General features: G+C 54.5%; 2 protein-coding genes across 2 annotated transcripts in view; one reads left to right on the forward strand and one right to left on the reverse strand.

Annotated features, from left to right (window-relative positions):
* NEURL1B (neuralized E3 ubiquitin protein ligase 1B) overlaps positions 1 to 4,081 on the forward strand; it is a 34,153-nt gene extending 30,072 nt beyond the window's left edge. Inside the window, exon 5 of the mRNA XM_058815321.1 lies at positions 714 to 4,081. Coding sequence (XP_058671304.1) covers positions 714 to 958 — 245 coding nt within the window. The 3' untranslated portion in view covers positions 959 to 4,081. The remainder of the gene's footprint in view (positions 1 to 713) is intronic.
* A 1,339-nt stretch (positions 4,082 to 5,420) lies between these two features.
* The window catches only part of SH3PXD2B (SH3 and PX domains 2B), a 61,794-nt gene continuing 49,148 nt past the window's right edge, over positions 5,421 to 18,066 (reverse strand). The window contains exons 7-13 of the mRNA XM_058815319.1: positions 17,119 to 17,253; positions 15,628 to 15,732; positions 13,763 to 13,880; positions 12,116 to 12,336; positions 10,735 to 10,784; positions 10,447 to 10,572; positions 5,421 to 9,625 (exon numbers count right to left, since the gene is read on the reverse strand). Coding sequence (XP_058671302.1) covers positions 8,147 to 9,625; positions 10,447 to 10,572; positions 10,735 to 10,784; positions 12,116 to 12,336; positions 13,763 to 13,880; positions 15,628 to 15,732; positions 17,119 to 17,253 — 2,234 coding nt within the window. The 3' untranslated portion in view covers positions 5,421 to 8,146. The remainder of the gene's footprint in view (positions 9,626 to 10,446; positions 10,573 to 10,734; positions 10,785 to 12,115; positions 12,337 to 13,762; positions 13,881 to 15,627; positions 15,733 to 17,118; positions 17,254 to 18,066) is intronic.

Raw genomic sequence — 18,066 nt, forward strand, 5'->3', positions numbered from 1 at the left:
CTCTGAACAACTCCCTGACAGGAGGGGACAGCCAGGGAGGTCGGGCTGTGCTGCCAGGGAACAGGACAGGATGGGAGGAAACAGCATCTGGTTGCACTAGGAGTGGTTTAATTTAAATATAAGGAATAATCTCTTTATGGAAAGGGTGATCAGGTATTGAACAAGCAGCCCAGGGAAGTGGTGCAATCACCATCCCTAAAAGTGTTCAGAAAATGTGTGGATATTGGACCTACCCCGTGTGTAGAAAAGGGATAACAGGCTCTGCACAGAGCTGTGACTGCTGCAGGTTGGAATACACTGGGATTCATTTGGCCAAAGAACCAGGCAACAACTAAGGACAGCCTTAAAACGTGCCTTAAGTGTGAATGAGCCTGAGGCGGGTTCTCTGTCGATAACCTGACACTAACTTCATTCTTTGCCCTCCATTTCCTCCTCCCATTCGTCATCATAGGCCTGACACTCGTCCATCTCACCTTCCTCACAAAACAGGCTCAAATAACCCACTAGGCATCCCCTCAGACTGTGACAAAATCCCCTTCCACCCATACTATACCATTAAAGACATTCTAGGATTTGTACTAATACTTTCCCTACTCATCTCCCTAGCCCTATTCTCCCCCAACCTCTTAGGTGATCCAGAAAACTTCACACAGTGTCAGCTTTGCCCCATCCCAGCTGACCAACCAACCTCATTCCCCCCTTTTCTCTTACAGTGACTGCCCCCAGCTCCCCTTTGAGCCCCCCCATCTCTCCTGTCTTCTCCCCTCCGGAGCCATCGAGCAGCAAGAACGGGGAGTGCACCGTGTGCTTTGACAGCGAGGTGGACACGGTCATCTACACCTGCGGACACATGTGCCTCTGCAACACCTGTGGTCTTAAGCTGAAGAAGCAGCTCAACGCCTGCTGCCCCATTTGCCGACGGGTGATCAAAGATGTGATTAAAATTTACCGTCCGTAGGGGCTGCGGGAAGGGGGAACGCCGCTAGCAACCCACGCCTTTCCGTCCCTGCTTCTGGGTTCTCGTGCTGGTCAGTCGTTATCCAGTGGCTCTGTTATCTGTGTTTCCTTATTTGACTGCTAGGGCACAATTCAGGGAGCAAAGCTGAGGATCGTGTGGGGCCCGGGACCCCAGCCAGCTGCAAATGAGAAATTTCCCCTGCAAAGGCTCTTTTTTCTCTCCTCCCACTGCAGGGGAGGCTCGCTGTGCTGTGGGTTCAGATGGGGAGGTTGTCACTTGGGCAGTGCCAGGTGCCACTGGGCAGTGCCAGGTGCCACTGGGCTTCCCGACCCTAAAACCCCACAGCTCTGGGCTGCTGCCAGGGGCTTGTGCTGTGTTGGAGTGAAAATGGGATAAAGCCCAGCAGGAGGGTTCAAAGTGGACAGAAATGATCTGGAAATGTCATGTAAGGAGAACCAGCTCAGGCCAAATAGTGGCACAGCCAGGTTGTCACTTATTGGGGTTCTGTCCCCATGAACAGGCTCATGGGGACATAGAGGAGCTGGTCTGGGTTAGATAATGCAGATTTTTCTTTCTGAGGCTGAACAGGGACTTCTGGCCATGGAGTCTGAGAGCCATGGGGTAGCAGTGAGGAGCATGAGCCCACACAGAGCCCCTGCAGTGACGGAGCTGCAGGGAGCTGTGAGGGGCACCTTGGGCACGGCCCTGCTGCCTTCTGAAGCCATAAATGCAGCCTGTGGGTGACAGGGGCGTGTGGATGGGACACTACAGTGGTGGCTTTGTCACCTGCAGGCACACACCCCTGCACTTTGCTCTGCCCTCCTGGAGGTGGCACAGCTGCTGTGTCACCTGTCCTGACTGTCACCTGTGCTAGACCTTCCCCTGCAGCCAGTGCCATGGCAGGGCTCAGCCTTCCTCCTACCCCACCATGGGGATTTTTTGGAGGCTTTGGTGAGAAATTCATTTCTGACCCAGTCCCATCAGGCTCACCTTTGTTTCTGGGGACTGTATTTGCTGATTTTACCTGTTCTTTCTTTCCCAGCACAGCTCCCAGCTGCCTGCACGCTGGGTCTCAACTGTACCTGAGACCTTGCTGAGAAAAACAGGGACTATCTCACTGGGCTTTACTGAGGAGGAAAGAAAAAGGCTCTGAGGCTGAATTAGATGGTGGGAACTCAAAGGTAAATGGGTTTTGGGTGTAAGGTCAGCTGCAGGCAGCACCTGATTGTTCAGTACCAGGGCTGGTGTGAGGAGCTCAGCATCCTCCTCCCTGCTGCTCCAGTCTCTGTCCTTTGCCCATTGCACAGCCCCATCCTGTCCTTCAGCCCCAGCCGGGCCAGTTTCCAACTGCTTCAGGCTCATAACGAGGGAAAATGATGGAAATGGGAGGATGAGAGGAGTTGTGTCCCTGCAGCTCTGTGACCATGTGCTACCAAGTGCACAAGAACAGCTTTTCAGAAAGGTGCAATTACCATTTTAGTCTGGAAAAGGGAAAAAATGGAATAATAACTCCTGTACATTTTAGAGCTTCTGGGCACAGAGGGAGCCTGAGGGATGTCTGGCTGTTCCCTCTCTCCTCCAAGGCTGTTGGTGCCTGGTGCTGCTGCCCACCTTGGCGCTTGGCTGTGCCAGGAGAGCTGGGTTTGGTACTGGCCTGTGCCAGCCCTGTGCCAGCCCTGTGCCAGCCCTGTGCCAGCCCTGTGCCAGCCCTGTGCCAGCCCTGCCATCCTCTCCTGCAGCGGGCTGTGCTCACAGGGCACCCAGAAACCTTTTGCTTTTTCCTTGGAGTGCTGATGAACATTTGTATTGAGCGTTTCAGGAGAGGCTGTTGTGACCTCTCAGCCATGGCCCTGCACGAGGGCCCAACAGCTTTGCAGAGCCCTTTTTGGAGACCTTTTTGGTGCCACTGGCTGTGCCACCACCCTCAGCAGAGCCACCGCACCTTTCACTCCCACCTTCCTTGAGGAGCAGCCAGGGCACGTTCCCTGCACCTGGAGCTGTTCTGGACCTCCCAGCTGTCCTCCACCCCAGGGAGCACAGGCTCTGCACTCCCAGGGATGTCCCAGCCCCACGCTGGCAGATCCAGGTCCAGCTGTGGGCAGTGGGCACAGCAGTGCCAGGTGTGTCAGCCCCTACCTGGGCACTGCCAGCCATGGGAAGCCTTTCCCTGGGGAGGAATTCAAGGAGAGCTGTTGGAATGCCCAGCCTGGAGCAGGGCTGGGCCATGCCCAGGGTGCTGTCCCAGCTCCAGGGCTGCCCTTGGTGCCACCTCAGGGTCCATCAGCAGGGTGGGTGCAGCCTGGCTGGGGTTGTTTTGGTGTAGCTCTGTTTTGTATTTTTAAGCCAGCAAGGAGAAACACTGAACCCACCCCAGGAGCTGTTCAGGACACTTTGCAGAGGCTGAATTTTTGCTGTAGCAGCCGAAACCAGTTTGTAAGAAGGGGCAGCACCCAGTGAGGCCAGCAAGGAACCAAGAGGGATGGGAGAGCAGTGGACCTGTGACCCTGCCTATCCAAGAGCAACAGGAATTTTCCAAAATAGGCCTCAAAAAAAAAAAAAAAAAGAAAAAAAAAGAAAAAAAAAAAAGATTTCCAGGAAAAAGTAGCCTCTTACAGATTTCATTGTTAGTATTCGTATTGCTAATTTTTTTAAACAGTCCAATGATATATGATTTGTACAGAAGATCTGTTTGTGCCTTATAAGGGTGTCTGTGCACTTTTTATCCTTTTTAAAGCAACTTTTAAAAAGAAAAAAAAAAAAAAGATGGGGGGAGAAAACCTACACAGATCAATGGTAGTTTTATAGAATTTTGTGTTCACTGAGAATCCTGCTTTATATATATATATATATATATGTATATACATATACATATATATATATATAGGAGTGAAAAAGTGTTTATTTCCATGGATTTTCCTCTCCTCTCCTCCTTAACCTTTGTTTGAAATTTTAAGGAAAAAAGGAAGAAAGGAAAGAGATGGGGGAACTCTTTTACCTCTCCCCCTTTCTGAGGCAGTTCCTCTCTTGTCATTACCTTTATGATTCAATACTGTGACCTGTATTATCTTGTTGAAGCTGAATCAGATTTTGGACCTCTGTATTAGGCTTTTCAAGCAAAATTTTGGGGGGCCTGGGGAGGGAGGGCATCGCACGAGGGAGGGAGCTGCACCTCTACATGTCAGTGCTCTATAGTGTTCAGTGCTGTGTTTTCCTTTTGTCCATTTACCTGTTTCCCATGAATATAATTTTGACTTGTTTATGAAACAAATAAACCTTTGGCTTGTACAGAGTGCTCTGGAGTGCTTCAAAGATACTTTGAGATGAGGGGGTGAGACAGCCTTGATTTGCAAAGTGAGGAAAGACTGTTCCAGAGGGGCAGAGGCTTCCAAAAGAATAAAAAAAGACATTTTACAAACCTTTCCTGAGCTTTGCTTTGCCCCTAGGAGTCACTGTCCAGTGGCTGCTCACTCCCTCCATGGGCTGGGAGGCTTTGCTGGCACATTTAACTCTGCAAATCCTTGGAAGTTTGGGGGACAAGGGTGTATTGCAGGGCTACAGAGGTGGAAGGGTTTGGTGGCCCTCACAAAGAGCCCCAAATTTCTCATCCAATCTCCAGCCTGGCCCCCTCCTGTGCCCTGCTGGGGCTGAGGCAGCCAGGGGTTATGCAGACTCAGCAGAAAGGTTGATTTTCATTTTTTTCCTTTTCTCCTTTTTCCTTTTCCATTTCTTGTTTCCTTCCCCTTTTCCTCTTCCTTTTCCTTTCCTGCTTCCGTTTCTTCTTTCCTTTTCCTGTTTCCTTTTCCTCTTGCATTTTCCTCTTCCTTTCCCTGTTTCCTCTTTTCTCTTTACTTTTTCTTTCCCCTTTTCCTCTTCCCTTTTCCTGTTTCCTTTTCCTCTTGCATTTTCCTTTTCCTTTCCCTTTTCCTGTTTCCTTTCCCCTTTTCTCTTTCCTTTTTCTTTCCCCTTTTCCTCTTCCCTTTTCCTGTTTCCTTTTTTCCTTCGTGCCTCCTTCTCTCTCTGCACTTCTCCAAAATCACCAAACTCTGCTGATCTGAGCCCACAGTAAAAACTTCCACACTCCACTGACCCATTTGGTGGGATATAAAGTCTGGGCACCAAGGAAAACACAAGGAGCTGTCAAGGTCCCCATGAGCCTCCCTACCACATCTGACAGGATGAACAGACAGACAGACAGACCCCAAACCAGCCCTGAACACAAGAGCAGCACCCCAGAATTCCACCAGCCATACACACGGGTTCACCAGGGTGCTTGAAACCAGTCAAGCAGTTTATTTTTGTTTCTTAAAAAAAAAAGAAAACAAAAGGGAAAAAAAATCAACCCCAAACCCAGCAAATAAAAATAAAAAAATCCATCCCTTAAAGGTGAAGGTATAGACAGGGCATGGACACAGCTACATCTACCTTCTGCTGCCCCCCACCCACCCACAGTAATGGAGATTTATACACATTACATAATATAGAGACACATGGACAGACAAATGGGCTTTGGGAGACTGGCAGGGGCTGGGCACTGCAGGGCTGGTGCCCATCCAGGGCTTTGGGAGCCTGGCAGGAGCTGGGCACTGCAGGGCTGGTGCCCACCCAGGATGTGCCCAGCCTGGCCTGTCCCCAAATCCCAGCCCCTGGGCCACAAGCCTTGGCACAGCCCCTGCTCTGGGAGGCTGGGCTGTGCCTGGAGGGGGGCTGCCCCTGAATTTGGGGTGCTTTTGGCCACCCTCCTCCTCCTCACGAGGTAGGCAGGGAGGCCCAGGCAGGAGAGGCAGCCTGGCTTGGGGCACAGGTGGCTGCAGGAGCACAAACCAGAGGGGGGACAAAGCCCTGCCAGCCCAGTGGCTCCTGGCACCTTCCCCACAGCCCCTGGGCAGGCAGGAGGGTGGAAAAGGGGTAAGGCTGCAGGTGTGGGCACCTCCTGAGGGGGATCCCACCAGGCACTCCCTCCTGGAAGCTCTTTGGGAAGAAGGGAGAGCTCCTGCCCCATGCTCAGTGAGCCAATACAGTACTTGTGTCAGGAAAATGGAGCACGACCAGTTCTGAGGCTCAGGCTGGGAGGGGAGAGGGAACAGCCCTCCTCCAGAGATGAGACCACACAAATAGCACAGCCCTCTCTGAGGAGAGCCAGGACACAGAGGTCTCTGAGACAGAGCTGAGATGAAAAGGCCATTCAGCAAAGGCAGAGCAAGGACACGGTGCCTGGGAAAAGGACACACAGCCCTTCCACCCCGTGTCAAGAGCAGGGATACAGGTCCAGCCCTTCCCACATACTGTGGGAGCTGCATTTGGCTGTGGAGCAGCTCTGCTTTAACTCATCCTGTCCCCACTCCTTTCCAAAACAGAAGGGATTGAGTGGAGCCAGGCAGAGCCAAGGCAGAGCTGTCCCAACCCACCTAGGAGCACATCAACACCTCCCGGTATGCCAGCAAGGAGCTTTGTTATTGCACTGCCTTGCAAATGCAGTGCTTTGCTGCTTCTGCCTGCTCAGGTGAGTCAGCCCATCAGGGGCTGATGTGCCACAGGAGGAAACCACAGGTGGGAGGGAGAGGAATCAGCCACACACCGGGGTGAGTGAATTCCCATCACCAAAAATGAATTCTGGGGCTTCTGGATATGAGGATGGTCAGATTTCTCTATCAGATCAACCTGCCCCATTGCCCTCCCAGAATGACCACTGTTTTTTTCTGTATGCAGACAGAGGGATTTTCACATTCCCAGGGTGGAAAATATGGACAGAAAAGGAAGTGAGCATCTGGGGGAGTGGAGAATGCTCCTTCAATTCAGCCAGCCTCAAATTAGAGGGAAAACTGTCATTATTTTCAGCAGCAAAACAATGTGGCTGCATTGCTCACACTTGCAATTAGACCAGAGAGGGCAACAGGGCTTGGTCAACACCAAACCTGACCCTGCCTTGGCAGGGATGCTGGACTGGATGATCTCCAGAGGTCCTTTCCAGCCCCAACAATTCTGTGACTCTGTGAAACCCACAGACATCCAGGTTTAAAGCTCTTCTGGAGAGAAATGTGGCCCTGAAGCTGCAAATAGCCAAGGACAGAAAGGAAGAAAGCAGCACTGGGGAACAACAGCTCATCCTCCTGCTGGGATAAGCAGCACTGAAGGCAAGGCAGGAATGTCAGCATGGAGAAAGCCCAGGCTCTGCTTGCCCAGCAGCCCCTCCAAGCCAACCTGGCCCACAGGGTGAAATGCAAGAACCTGGAGGGGTGACAAACAAGGCAGGCAGCCCCTGAGCACCAGACACACCTCAGAACTGGTGGTGATGAGGAGCTGAGCTCCCACATTGTGGATTGCACTTGATAAATCAGCACCGAGGGAAGGACCCAGCTCCCGCCAGCCCGGGGAGCTCAGTGGGTCCTGGAAGGGGTGGTCCCCTCCTAGTCCAACAGGCAGGGCAGTCTGTGTGGGGAGGAGAGCAAAGCATTCCCTTTTCCAGGGGTTTTGGGGTCGTTCTGGTCCTCTGTGCCTTGCATAGAATTCCTCAGCTCCGGAAGCAAAACCCCTCTGATGTTTGGTTGCAGTACTGCAGGGGAGAAGCCTGAGAGCTGTCCTGGAGCAGCACAGCAGGACCTGGTAAATGAGGGGGTATTTTTCCCTATTTTTTCCATCAGGAGGATGTTGAAGTTAACACTTGTCATTGTAGAGCAGGGAAGACCAAGGGATGATCCCCGTGCACGGAGAGCATGGCACAGCCCTTAACCAGAGACAGAGCTACAGGAACCTGTTCTCACCAATCACTTCCTCCTTTTTGCCACATTCCTTGTGGCTCTGCTAAACCCCTGGACTAAGCAACATGACCTGCAACTCTTGGTCTTCAGGGAAAGGCAAATCCTTCTGTGATTTCCCGCATTGGTACCATTCCACCCGGCTGCTGCTGGATTTCTCTCCAGTTCACCACAGAGGTCGCAAAATGTCACGCAAGGTCCATCTCCCCAGCACAGAGAACCACGGGAGCCAAGTCCTTTGGGGAATGTGAGGAGGAGGATGGGTACAGGGAGCACAGGGGTGAGGAGGGGAGGCTGAGCTGCTTCCTCCAGCTGGGAGGTGTGGGATCTCCAATTATTATCTTGTCTTTTAAAGCCAGCCTTACAGAAAACTATAAATTAATCTGCTCATTAAATACTCAGGTGAGAGACCAGGGAGCCTCCAGCCATGGAGCAGCTACGGCTTCTTCCTCAGGTAGTTGGAAGGGATCCAGCCCTCCCAGCATGGCCCCCCAGCCAGGACCCTGCAGAACCACCAGCCACTGCTGTTCTTCTCACGAACTTCAAACAAAGTCCCTTCTCTGAAGCTGTTGGTCTCCTCGTCACCTTCAAAATCCGCCACTGCCACGTACAGAGCTTCCCTGGAGACATCGGGCCCGGAGATGGCGGCTGAGGGCCTCTCCCTGGCCTCCCCTCTCTCCACGGGTTTGGAGATGACCTTTGGGTTTATTCTGGCTTTGGCTTCGTCCTGCATGCAGGCAGTGAGGAAGGGCTTGGCTTTGGGAGGGACCAGCATGGGCCTGCCTGGCACTGCTGAGGGCCTGGCCTCGGGGGCTTCCCGTGAGGGGGCCCTGGGCTCGGCAGGCACCAAGGCAGGAGCCCCCATCTTCTTGGGAGGGGGAGGCCTGCGAGGGGGCACCACGGGGCGCTGAGGGGCGTCCCTGGCACAGGGGGGGCTGGCTGGGCCCAGGGGAGGTTTGGGCAGTGCCTCTTTGGGGGCAATGTCCAGCTTGGGAAGGGCTTTGCTCTCCGTGCCCGGCCGCTCTGGAAAGCGCCCGCAAGGCTCTGAGGAGAGCATGGCATTGCTGAAGGAGCTTTCCCCAGCAGCAGGGTCCTGCTCTGAGGGCTTCTCTGGGCACTTGGCAGGTCTCAGCTTGCTCCGCAGGCTGCAAATGTCCAGTCTGTCATCGGCTGGGGGTGGCTCAGGCCGGGGGGACGCGGCGGGTTTGGGCCTGATCTGAGGTCTTGACTTCAAGAAGGGGTTCTGGGTGATGGGCTCAGGTTTGTCCTCCACGGGCTCAGCTTTTGGCTTGGTTGGCTTGGCAATGGGCCGGAGGTTTGGCTTCTTCACCTCCTTGGCCGACACCTTGTGTCCACACTCCAGCCCCATTTCGTTCTTCAGCTGGAAGAGTTTGGCCTTCTCCGCTTTGAGCTCCGGCTTCTTGCTGTCCTTCGGGGCTACCGACTGCTTGGGTGGGATCATGGGCAAAATCATGCCTGGGGGCTTGGGGGGAGGCCTCTGCCTCTCTAGTAACTCTCCTTCTGATTTGATGATGGACTCCTTCCTGGGTGGGAGGCTGGGCTTCTCCTCCGTGTCACGGTCCGAGATCTCCTCGTAGCCCCCAGCAAAGGACAGGTCCCCGCTGTCAGGAGCCTCCTTCCCCTTCCAGTCCTTGCCCCACCTGCCAGTGCAGTCCATGCCGTTGGGAGGAGCCTCTGGCAGGGGTCGGCAGGGCCCTGTCACCTCCTCGCCGGCGCTGCTGCCATCGGTGTCACCGAGCCGCAGCTGCGCCATCTCGTTGGGAAGGGGAGCCAGGAAATTGGGCCTGGAGGCGTTGCTGGTTTTCTTGTACTTGTCAATGAAGGTGGCAGGGGCCCAGCCCTCCTTCTCCTCGATCTGGATGTACCACCAGCCACTCAGGTTCTTCTCAATAACCTGCCAGGGGGAAAGGAGACCTCAGAAATACCGCTCTGCACTCAGGGGTCTCAGAATGATGGCAGGGTGACACATGGCCTTGTGCTGCTCCAGCCAAAAGCCATGGAATCCCAGCAGTGGCATCCTAAGGGGAGGGACTGGCTGCCAGGGAAGGAAGAGGGCTGAGGAAGAGCTGCTGAGCTGTCTCTGTCCCTCCCAGAGCAGGATGCTGGGTGCTGGCCACAGCGTGGCACTGTTGGAGCAATGAAGCAGCAGCAGCAGCGATCCCGTGTGGATCCCACCCTGCCCAGCCTGTCTGCAGCTCCAGGAGTGGGGCTGGGGCCTGGCAGGGGCTGAGTGGGGCAGCCCTGAAGGAAAAATCCTCTTAGAGAGGCGTAAGTCACATCCGCACGCAGAGAAAGCAAAATCCCATCTGCAGGAGGGCTTCTGCCAGCAAAGAGGGTGTTCCAGGAATTTGGAAGGGCTTTTAACTTTACACCTGGCCTAACTAAGAGGAAAAACTCCCATCTCCAATGCCATTTGTGGTGTGGGTTTATTTTCCATTTGCTCAAACAGAGAACTCACACTTGGGGGACAGGAGGCCACCAAGAACGGTGTGGGGCCAGAGTCTCCTGAGCTCCTACAGGTTTTTATCCCACTCTCAGAGTCTGGAATGTTAACAGAGACAAAACCATGCCTGCTTTGCACCCAGAGCACCTTGGGGACCAGATCTCCCTGGCCTGGAAGGGGAGCCCTGCCCAAAAGGTGCCAGGGCAATGGGAGCCAGGAGCACTGCCCTGAACTGACAGTGACAGTGTGTGAAGGGAAGGTGACAGCCTCACCTCTACTTTCATTCCTGCCTGGAAGCTGATGCCATCAGGGATGGTGGTCTGGAAGTCAGCAATGGTGTAATATTCCTCTTCCACTTGAGGGGGGACAGGAGGCTTGGGCAGGTTCAGACCACGGGGCTGGGGCAGGAAAACAGAAAAGCCATCAGTGTGTTTGTAGAGCAGGTGTAACTCCACATCCAGGCACTGGGACATGATCCCAACCAGCCACCAGAGCTCCTTGCAGGGCTCCCCTCCCTCCCTCTGTGCCACTGCTGCCCTCCCACACCAGCTGGCACTTACTATGGTGAGGTCTCGGCGAGGAGGTGGCCTCTGCCTCATCTTTGGGGACTCTGTGGAGGAAGAATTCCAGATGCTGCTGAGTTTCTGGCTTTTGAGCATGTGTTCATGACAGATAAGGGAGAGACAGAACAGAAAGGCAAGGACTAAACCTGTCCCAGGGAAAGGAACCTGAAGGAGGAACCCGCCAGCCCAGAGCCCACCAGCCCAGAACCCAAAGTTCAGAACCCAAAGTTCAGAACCAGTCAGCCCAGAATCCTGAGTGGCACAGGTTACCCAGGTCTCAAGGGTATCCCAGCTTTCAGGTTCTCCTGGGAAATGCAGCTGAGGTGGCCACGTGAAATTACTTTTGCATTGCATGACTGACCCAGAATCATGGAATTGGCTGGGTTTGAAAAGACTTCAAAGCCCATCCCATTCCACCTCCTGTCATGGCAGGGACACCTTTCATTATCCCAGGTGTCTCTAAGCCCTGTCCAGGCCTTGGGCACTTCCAGGGGCAGCCACAGCTGCTCTGGGCACCCTGTGCCAGACCCTCACCACCCTCACAGGGAACAATTTCTTCCCAATATCCCATCTAAACCTGCTCTCCGTCAGTGTGAGGCCATTCTCCCTTGTCCTGTAAAACATCCTCTCAATCTTCCTGGCAGGCTCCCTTTAGGTGCCCCAGCTTCTGAGAGGAGAACATCTCACCCTGCAGCCTGGGAGGGAGGAGCTGTTTGGAGCCCACCTGAGGCTCTGTATGGAGCCCACTCAAGGCCATGTTTGGAGCCCACCTGAGGCTGTGTTTGGAGCCCACCTAAAGCTGTGTTTCAATGCCACCCAAGGCTGTGTTTGGAGCCCACCTAAAGCTGTGTTTCAATCCCAACCAAGGCTGTGTTTGGAGCCCACTCAAGGCCATGTTTCAAGCCCACCCAAGGCCGTGTTTGGAGACCATTCAAGGCCGTGTTTGGAGACCATTCAAGGCCGTGTTTGGAGACCACTCAAGGCCATGTTTGGAGACTACTCAAGGCCGTGTTTGGAGCTCATCTGAGGCTGTCTTTGAAGCCCACCTGAGGCTGTGTTTGGAGCCCACTCAAGGCCATGTTTGAGCCCACCTGAGGCCATGTTGGAGCCCACTCAAGGCCGTGTTTGAGCCCACCAAAGGCCATGTTTGGAGCCCACCTGAGGCTGTGTTTGAGCCCACCTGAGGCCATGTTTTGAGCCCACCTGAGGCTGTGTTTAAGCCCACCTGAGGCCATGTTTGAGCCCACCTGAGACCATGTTTGAGCCCACCTGAGGCCATGTTTTGAGCCCACCTGAGGCTGTGTTTGAGCCCACCCAAGGCCATGTTTGAGCCCTCTCAAGGCCACGTTTGGCCCCACCTGCCCTGCCCAGCACTCACTGCGGCGGATGTCGGCGCTGGGCAGGGCCCGGCTCTCCAGCCTGCTGTCCCTCTGGCCCCCCAGCCCGTCCTTGTCCCTGCTGGCCAGCAGCTGCTGCCTGGAGATGCCATCCAGCTCCAGGGCACTGGAGTGAGCCGAGGAGCCCAGCTTGGGCGGGAAGCCGTCTCCATTGCCCTTCCTGAGGTAGGAGGCAGGGGCCCAGCCCTCCTGGCCCTGGTACCTGTGGGGACAAGGACAGCAGGGTCACTGCACAGAGCCCCTGGGACACGCCAAGGATGTGAGCCCAGAGCTCAGCACACACCTTGGCAGCTCTGGGCAACAGGAGCTTGCCAGGCTCTCCATGGCACCAGCAGAGCTCCCTCATGGCCAATGCTCCCACACAAGCTGGCCCTAGCCAGGGCCAAGCAATGGGAATGCTGTGAAGCCCAGTTTTCACCTCAGCAATGGCACCAGTTCAGGAGTGAAGAGCTCTGGCAGGGAAGGCAGAGGGAAAAACAAGAGCACTGCTGCTGGGATTGATGTACCTGCTCTTTACAGAGCACAAGCCCTGTCCCTGCTGGCAGCCTGGATCCTTTCCCTGCTCTAAATCTGTTCAGGAGAGAAACCAGCCCTGTGACCTGACTGAAAAACCACATGCACAGTGCCCCTGCCATGCCAGACCCTCCCTGCTGGCTGGGCTGCAGCCACCTCCTTCAGATGGCACCAACTACTGAGCCTGTAATTGCCTTTGGAGCTCCTGTGGCAGCTCTCCTGTGCCTCACACAGCAGTGGATGTGTTTCTGAGGCTGTGCTGCTGCCAGGAGCACAGGTTCAGTGTGAGGTTATGAAAATTGCAGCATGTGCCCCCACCCTGAGCAAGCCCGGCCGTTTGCTCCACCACAGAGAAGAGAAAATGAGCTTCCAGCAGAAAACAAGCCTCAGCCGGGGATGGGCTGGAGCCTTTGGCACACAGCAGAGCTGGCCCAGACCTGGCCATTCCCTGCAGGAGCCTCCAGCAGAGCCAGGGGATGCAGCCAGGCCTGGGACATTCCTGGGTTTCCCCACCAGCAGGATGTGACACCCACTAAAGCTCTGCTGGAGGACACAGCCACCTCCCTGCCACAGACATCTTCCATGAAAAATCCTTTCCTTAGGATTTTTCTTCCTGAGAAGCTGAGAGGCCTCAGGAACAAAATGCAAACATTGATTATCTGCTGCTGTGGAATGCAACAGGTGCATCTGTGATTGGCCCATCTTGGTTGTTTCTAATTAATGGCCAATCACAGTCAGCTGGCTCGGACAGAGAACCGAGCCATAAACCTTTGTTATCATTCTTTGCTATTCTATTCTTAGCCAGCCTTCTGATGAAATCCTTTCTTCTATTCTTTTAGTATAGTTTTAATGTAATATATATCATAAAATAATAAATCAGCCTTCTGAAACATGGAGTCAGATCCTCCTCCTCACCCAAGAACCCCTGTGAACAATGTCACACCTCCCAGCACAGGAAACCTGGGCAGTTCAAAGATTTTCAGCCAAAGCTGTGCTTGAACATCAAATCTGAGAGGATGGAGAGAAATGAGCTCTGGAACTCTGCCCTCCCCAGCTCACAGACTTGCCTTGGGGCTGGCACCCCACAGCCCCAGCTGCAGTGCCTGGGACAGTACCTGATTTTCCACCAGCCCTCCAGGTTCTTCTGGGTCACCACCACCACGGCCCCTTTGTCCAGGTTCATCTCATCCTGGTCTCTTGCAGTGTAGGGGTAAATCACCGTGTACTTCTCCTCTGGGGGAAAGAAAGAGCAGCTTCACTGAGGAGCTGTTTGATGGAAACCTGGCCCCAGCTGGACAATGGCTATGAAGTGCTTTATAAAATGATAATTCTTGTAATTGAGGTGCAAACACACAGAGATACATGACCATTCAAAGGGAAATGACAGTGAAATGTATTTGGAAACGTAAACTTTGGTGAGATGCTTTGGCCCAAGAAGTTCTCTAAAACAGTTTCTCCTCTCCCTTAGGACTACAGACTTTTCACAGCTCATCACAGAAGCTCTTCCATGAATCCATTTCAGCTCAAATTTCATTCTCAGAGTCTTTAAAGAGGAACCATCCTCTGTAAGGGGAGAGAAATCCCACAGGCATGAGGGGGCCACCCCATGCACACAGAGGTGCCCTCAAACTGCTCCAGAGCAGCAGATCTGCAGGAACATCACCATTTAATCCCCAGGACATTGGTCAAAGCCACGTGGGGAGCCTGGAGAAGAACCTGATGTCCTGACCACCAGAACAAGGGATGTTAAGCAGGAATGTGAATGTTCTTCTCTTCAGGAGGAAGGAGAAACATCCTAAAAGCCATGCAGCCATGTCAGACAAATGGGTCCATCCATCCTCCCCTCCCTCAGCTTCCTCTCTGGAAGAAACACAGGGAAATAACTGCCTGTGCTTAAGCAGTGCCTTCACAACAGGGTGAAGGCAATTTGGGGAAAATTCTGCCTCCAAAATCCACCCCTCTGACATCCCTACATCCCCACCATGCAGCTTTCCTGGATTTGTCTTCTGGAAGGCTCTGATTTCCCATCCCCTCCATGCAGAGGGGACCAAGCAGAGAATGTCCTGTCACATCCAGCAGGACCTTCCCCTCCTGACCCCACCCTGAGCCACCAACCCAGATTACTGCAGGAGCTGAGGCAGCAGCTGCAGGAATTCTGCACATGTGTGCTGGGGAAAGCAGGAACTGCAGTTTCTGAGCCCAAAACACGAGAAGGGAGAGCTGAGAGAGGAGAGGGACATGCACAAGGGAAGGGAAGGCTGAGGAGCAGGGGTGGGCTGACACATGCGCAGCAAACCAACATGCACACAAGGCTCCAAGCACAACACAGGGGCACCAAGAAAGTCTCTGTGCTCCACCTTGAGCCCATCCAGGGGTGTACAAGTCCCCGAGGGTGCGGCGGCGGCCGAGGTGCCTGGGCAGGGACCAGTACCTCCATGGCACTGGGACAGCACGGGGAGAGCAGGAGAAGGACGAGAGAGGACGTGAGGAGGTGGCACTTCATGTCCAGGAGGAGACAGGGCTGACTCTGGAGCCCTCCCCAGGCTGAGCCCCCCAGACCAGGGGCTGAGCCAGCTCTGCTCTGGGCACATGGAGGCACTGGCCAGGATCTGTTATCCACTGGGATTTGCTCCAAGGACAGGCCGGACCCTTGCCTTTCCCACACTGCGTTGTCCAAGGAGCTGGGCTTTGCTCCTCCTGCAGGGCAGGTGAAACAGCTCCCTGGGCTGCAGGGAGGCACTGGGGGGAGCATTCCTGGGAGCTGGCACCTCTGTGGAGGATCAGAGAGGCCACTGGATGCACCACCAGTGTCCAGCTGCCCCAGTCCTGCTGCAGGACCATTCCTGGGGTTTTGTCCCTTTTCCCAGGTTTGGTTCCTGGGTTTTGTCTCCCCCAGGCCCGTGCCCTGCCCCACTCAGGGAGGGTGATGCAGTGCCTCCAGCAGAGGAAGCTGGGGCAGATGCCTCCAGCAGCTTCCTACCTTCATCAGGCTGCATTGAGAACTCATCCTGGACTCCATCCTGGGCCTCCAGGCAGGTGGCTGGCACCCAGCCTTGCTCCTCCAGCGTGCTCACAAACCACCAGCCTGAGGAGGAAACAGCAGGAGGCTCAGCCAAGGGCTCACACCAGCCAAAAACCCCCTCCCTCCCTCCAAACCACGTGCCTGGGGGGCTGGGACCCCTTTCTTGCATCTCCACAGGAAGCTGGGGTGACCCCAAAGCAACAGAGCCAAGCACAGGAGAACTGCAGCTGAGTGACATCTAAAAGTACAATTCCCTCCCCAGGAAAAGCAGGAGAGGCTCTGAGAGCTGAATGGCTCCAGCCACTGCATTTGCTGTTGGATTTTTCTGCCCCTTCATGGTTCATTTTCCCTCAGTGTGGGTCAGCAAGGCTGGGCTAATTAGCAGAGATGAATACCCTGTGTGTGAATCGATGGCTGAGCCCTGCTGCGCTCGCCTTCTCTGCATTTGTGGAAACAGCAGAACTGAAAAGCCACGAGCAAATGCAGGATTTAAAACATCAGCTCTCCCAGTGGAAGCCCAGCCAGCTCCAGAGAGGCCACAAGCAATTCTGGGCCCCCCTGTGTGTCCAATCAAAACCAGCGCTTGCTGCTCGTTATTAAAAGCACAATTTGTGTCTTTAGGGGGGGGAAAATAAAGATTGAGCGTTACCCTCAGAACCCCCCCAGTGAGTCATTTAGAAAGACAACTAGATTGTCAGGGAGGGAATCAGCTACCTGCATGGGAGGGAAAAGCAGGGCTGACCTTTGATAAATAAATGATTTTCCACAGCTTTTGAGCTGGCTGTGCTAATCGTTTCATTTGCTTCAGGGTTGCTTTTATTTCTCTCGTTCTCAAACAGAGCTGCTGGTGCAACTGATCCTCTGGCAACCAGCTCTCCAGAGCTGCTAAAATCCATTTTCATTTAACTCCCCCCAACAAACAACTTCTGTAAGCTGCAGGGAATAAATTCTCCATGCCATGGCTCAGTCCCTTTGCAGGGAATAAATTCTCCATGCCATGGCTCAGTCCCTTTGCAGGGAATAAATTCTCCATGCCATGGCTCAGTCCCTTTGCAGAGGTTAAGAGCGGGTTTAAGTTTTGAAGCAAGCAAAGCGCTCGGCTGCTACCCACAGGAATTGTGAATGCACCAAGAGCCTTTCATGGCCACAACGAGAGTGTCCCCCTCTGTCACTCACTAAACCCAGCCTGCCAAGCCCAGGCATGGCTTTTGTCCTCAGCACACATCAGCCAAGTTTTCAGCACCAAGAAGCACCAAGACTGAGGAAGGGGAACGGCGCCGGGCGCTCGGCACGGGGGGAATCAGCCCTGCAGCCTCATCCACACTCACAGAGCAGAGCTGCTTCCTTCACATCCCACCTCAGCATGCCTGTGGGCTGTTCTGCTTCAGGAGAACACTGACAGCCCAGGAGTGCTCCTGTGCAGCCTGCACAGAGCCCAGGTCCCTGTACCTGATTCGTTCTTCTCAATGATATCCACCACCTGGCCCACGCTCAGGCTGATCTCCGAGCTCTCCTGCTTCTGGTAGTCGGCCACCACGACATACTGCTCCAGCACCAGGGGCTCAGCCGAGGCACAGTCAGCTCCTGCACAGGGAGGGGGACAAAACCGACCCGTGTGCCAGGTCAGCACTGTCCCCAGGGCACGGCCAGCGCCACCCAGCAGCTCCAGGACACCCCGGGGACCCCGGCGTGAGAGGGGTGAGCCAGAGCTTGGGGCAGAGCGAGGGGCACAGAGATCAAACCAGCAGCCAGGTGAGGTGGGGACAGCCAGGTGAGACCTGCTGCTGCCCACCAGAGCCATCCAAGCAACCTCCACCAGCACAGGAGCTCACAGCAGCCTGGATCTCCCTGGGATTCTGGGGACCCTCCTGAGCACATCGGGTGCCCCAAAACACAGAGCCTGCAGCGGGTTCTGCTGGGCTGAGGAGCCCCGGATGGGAAGGGTTTGTAGGATGGAGGTGTTTGTAGGACAGGACACATCCCCTGTCCTTCCAGCCCTGCTGTGCCCAGTCCCTTGGCCTGCTCTGCTGCCTGCCCAGCTGTACATCCCGGTGTCCTGGCAAAAAATGGGGAAAACGCCCCGAGGAGGGGCAGAGGGGGCAGAACACAGCAGGAACAAAGCGCTGCTGCGGCAGCACGAGGAGAGCCGGGAGCTGCCGGGGAACGGAGCTGGAGCGGCGGCAGGGGGCACTGCGGGATAACCGGGACAGCATTTTATGTGCCATTTGGAAAAAAGAGCTTCAGAAAGGGATTGTTAAGAGTGTCAGGGTCTGCTGTTGTACCTAGAGCCCCTGCTGGACCCAGAATTGTGTTTCCTAGCAGACACTTCTCTGTGTGATTTGAATTTTATACCAAAGGGGGAACAATTGTTCAAATGCTCTTTTGCTAAGGGGGAAA

The sequence above is a fragment of the Ammospiza caudacuta genome, chromosome 16 (genome assembly GCF_027887145.1).
Source record: "Ammospiza caudacuta isolate bAmmCau1 chromosome 16, bAmmCau1.pri, whole genome shotgun sequence".
NCBI classification, from domain to species: domain Eukaryota; kingdom Metazoa; phylum Chordata; class Aves; order Passeriformes; family Passerellidae; genus Ammospiza; species Ammospiza caudacuta.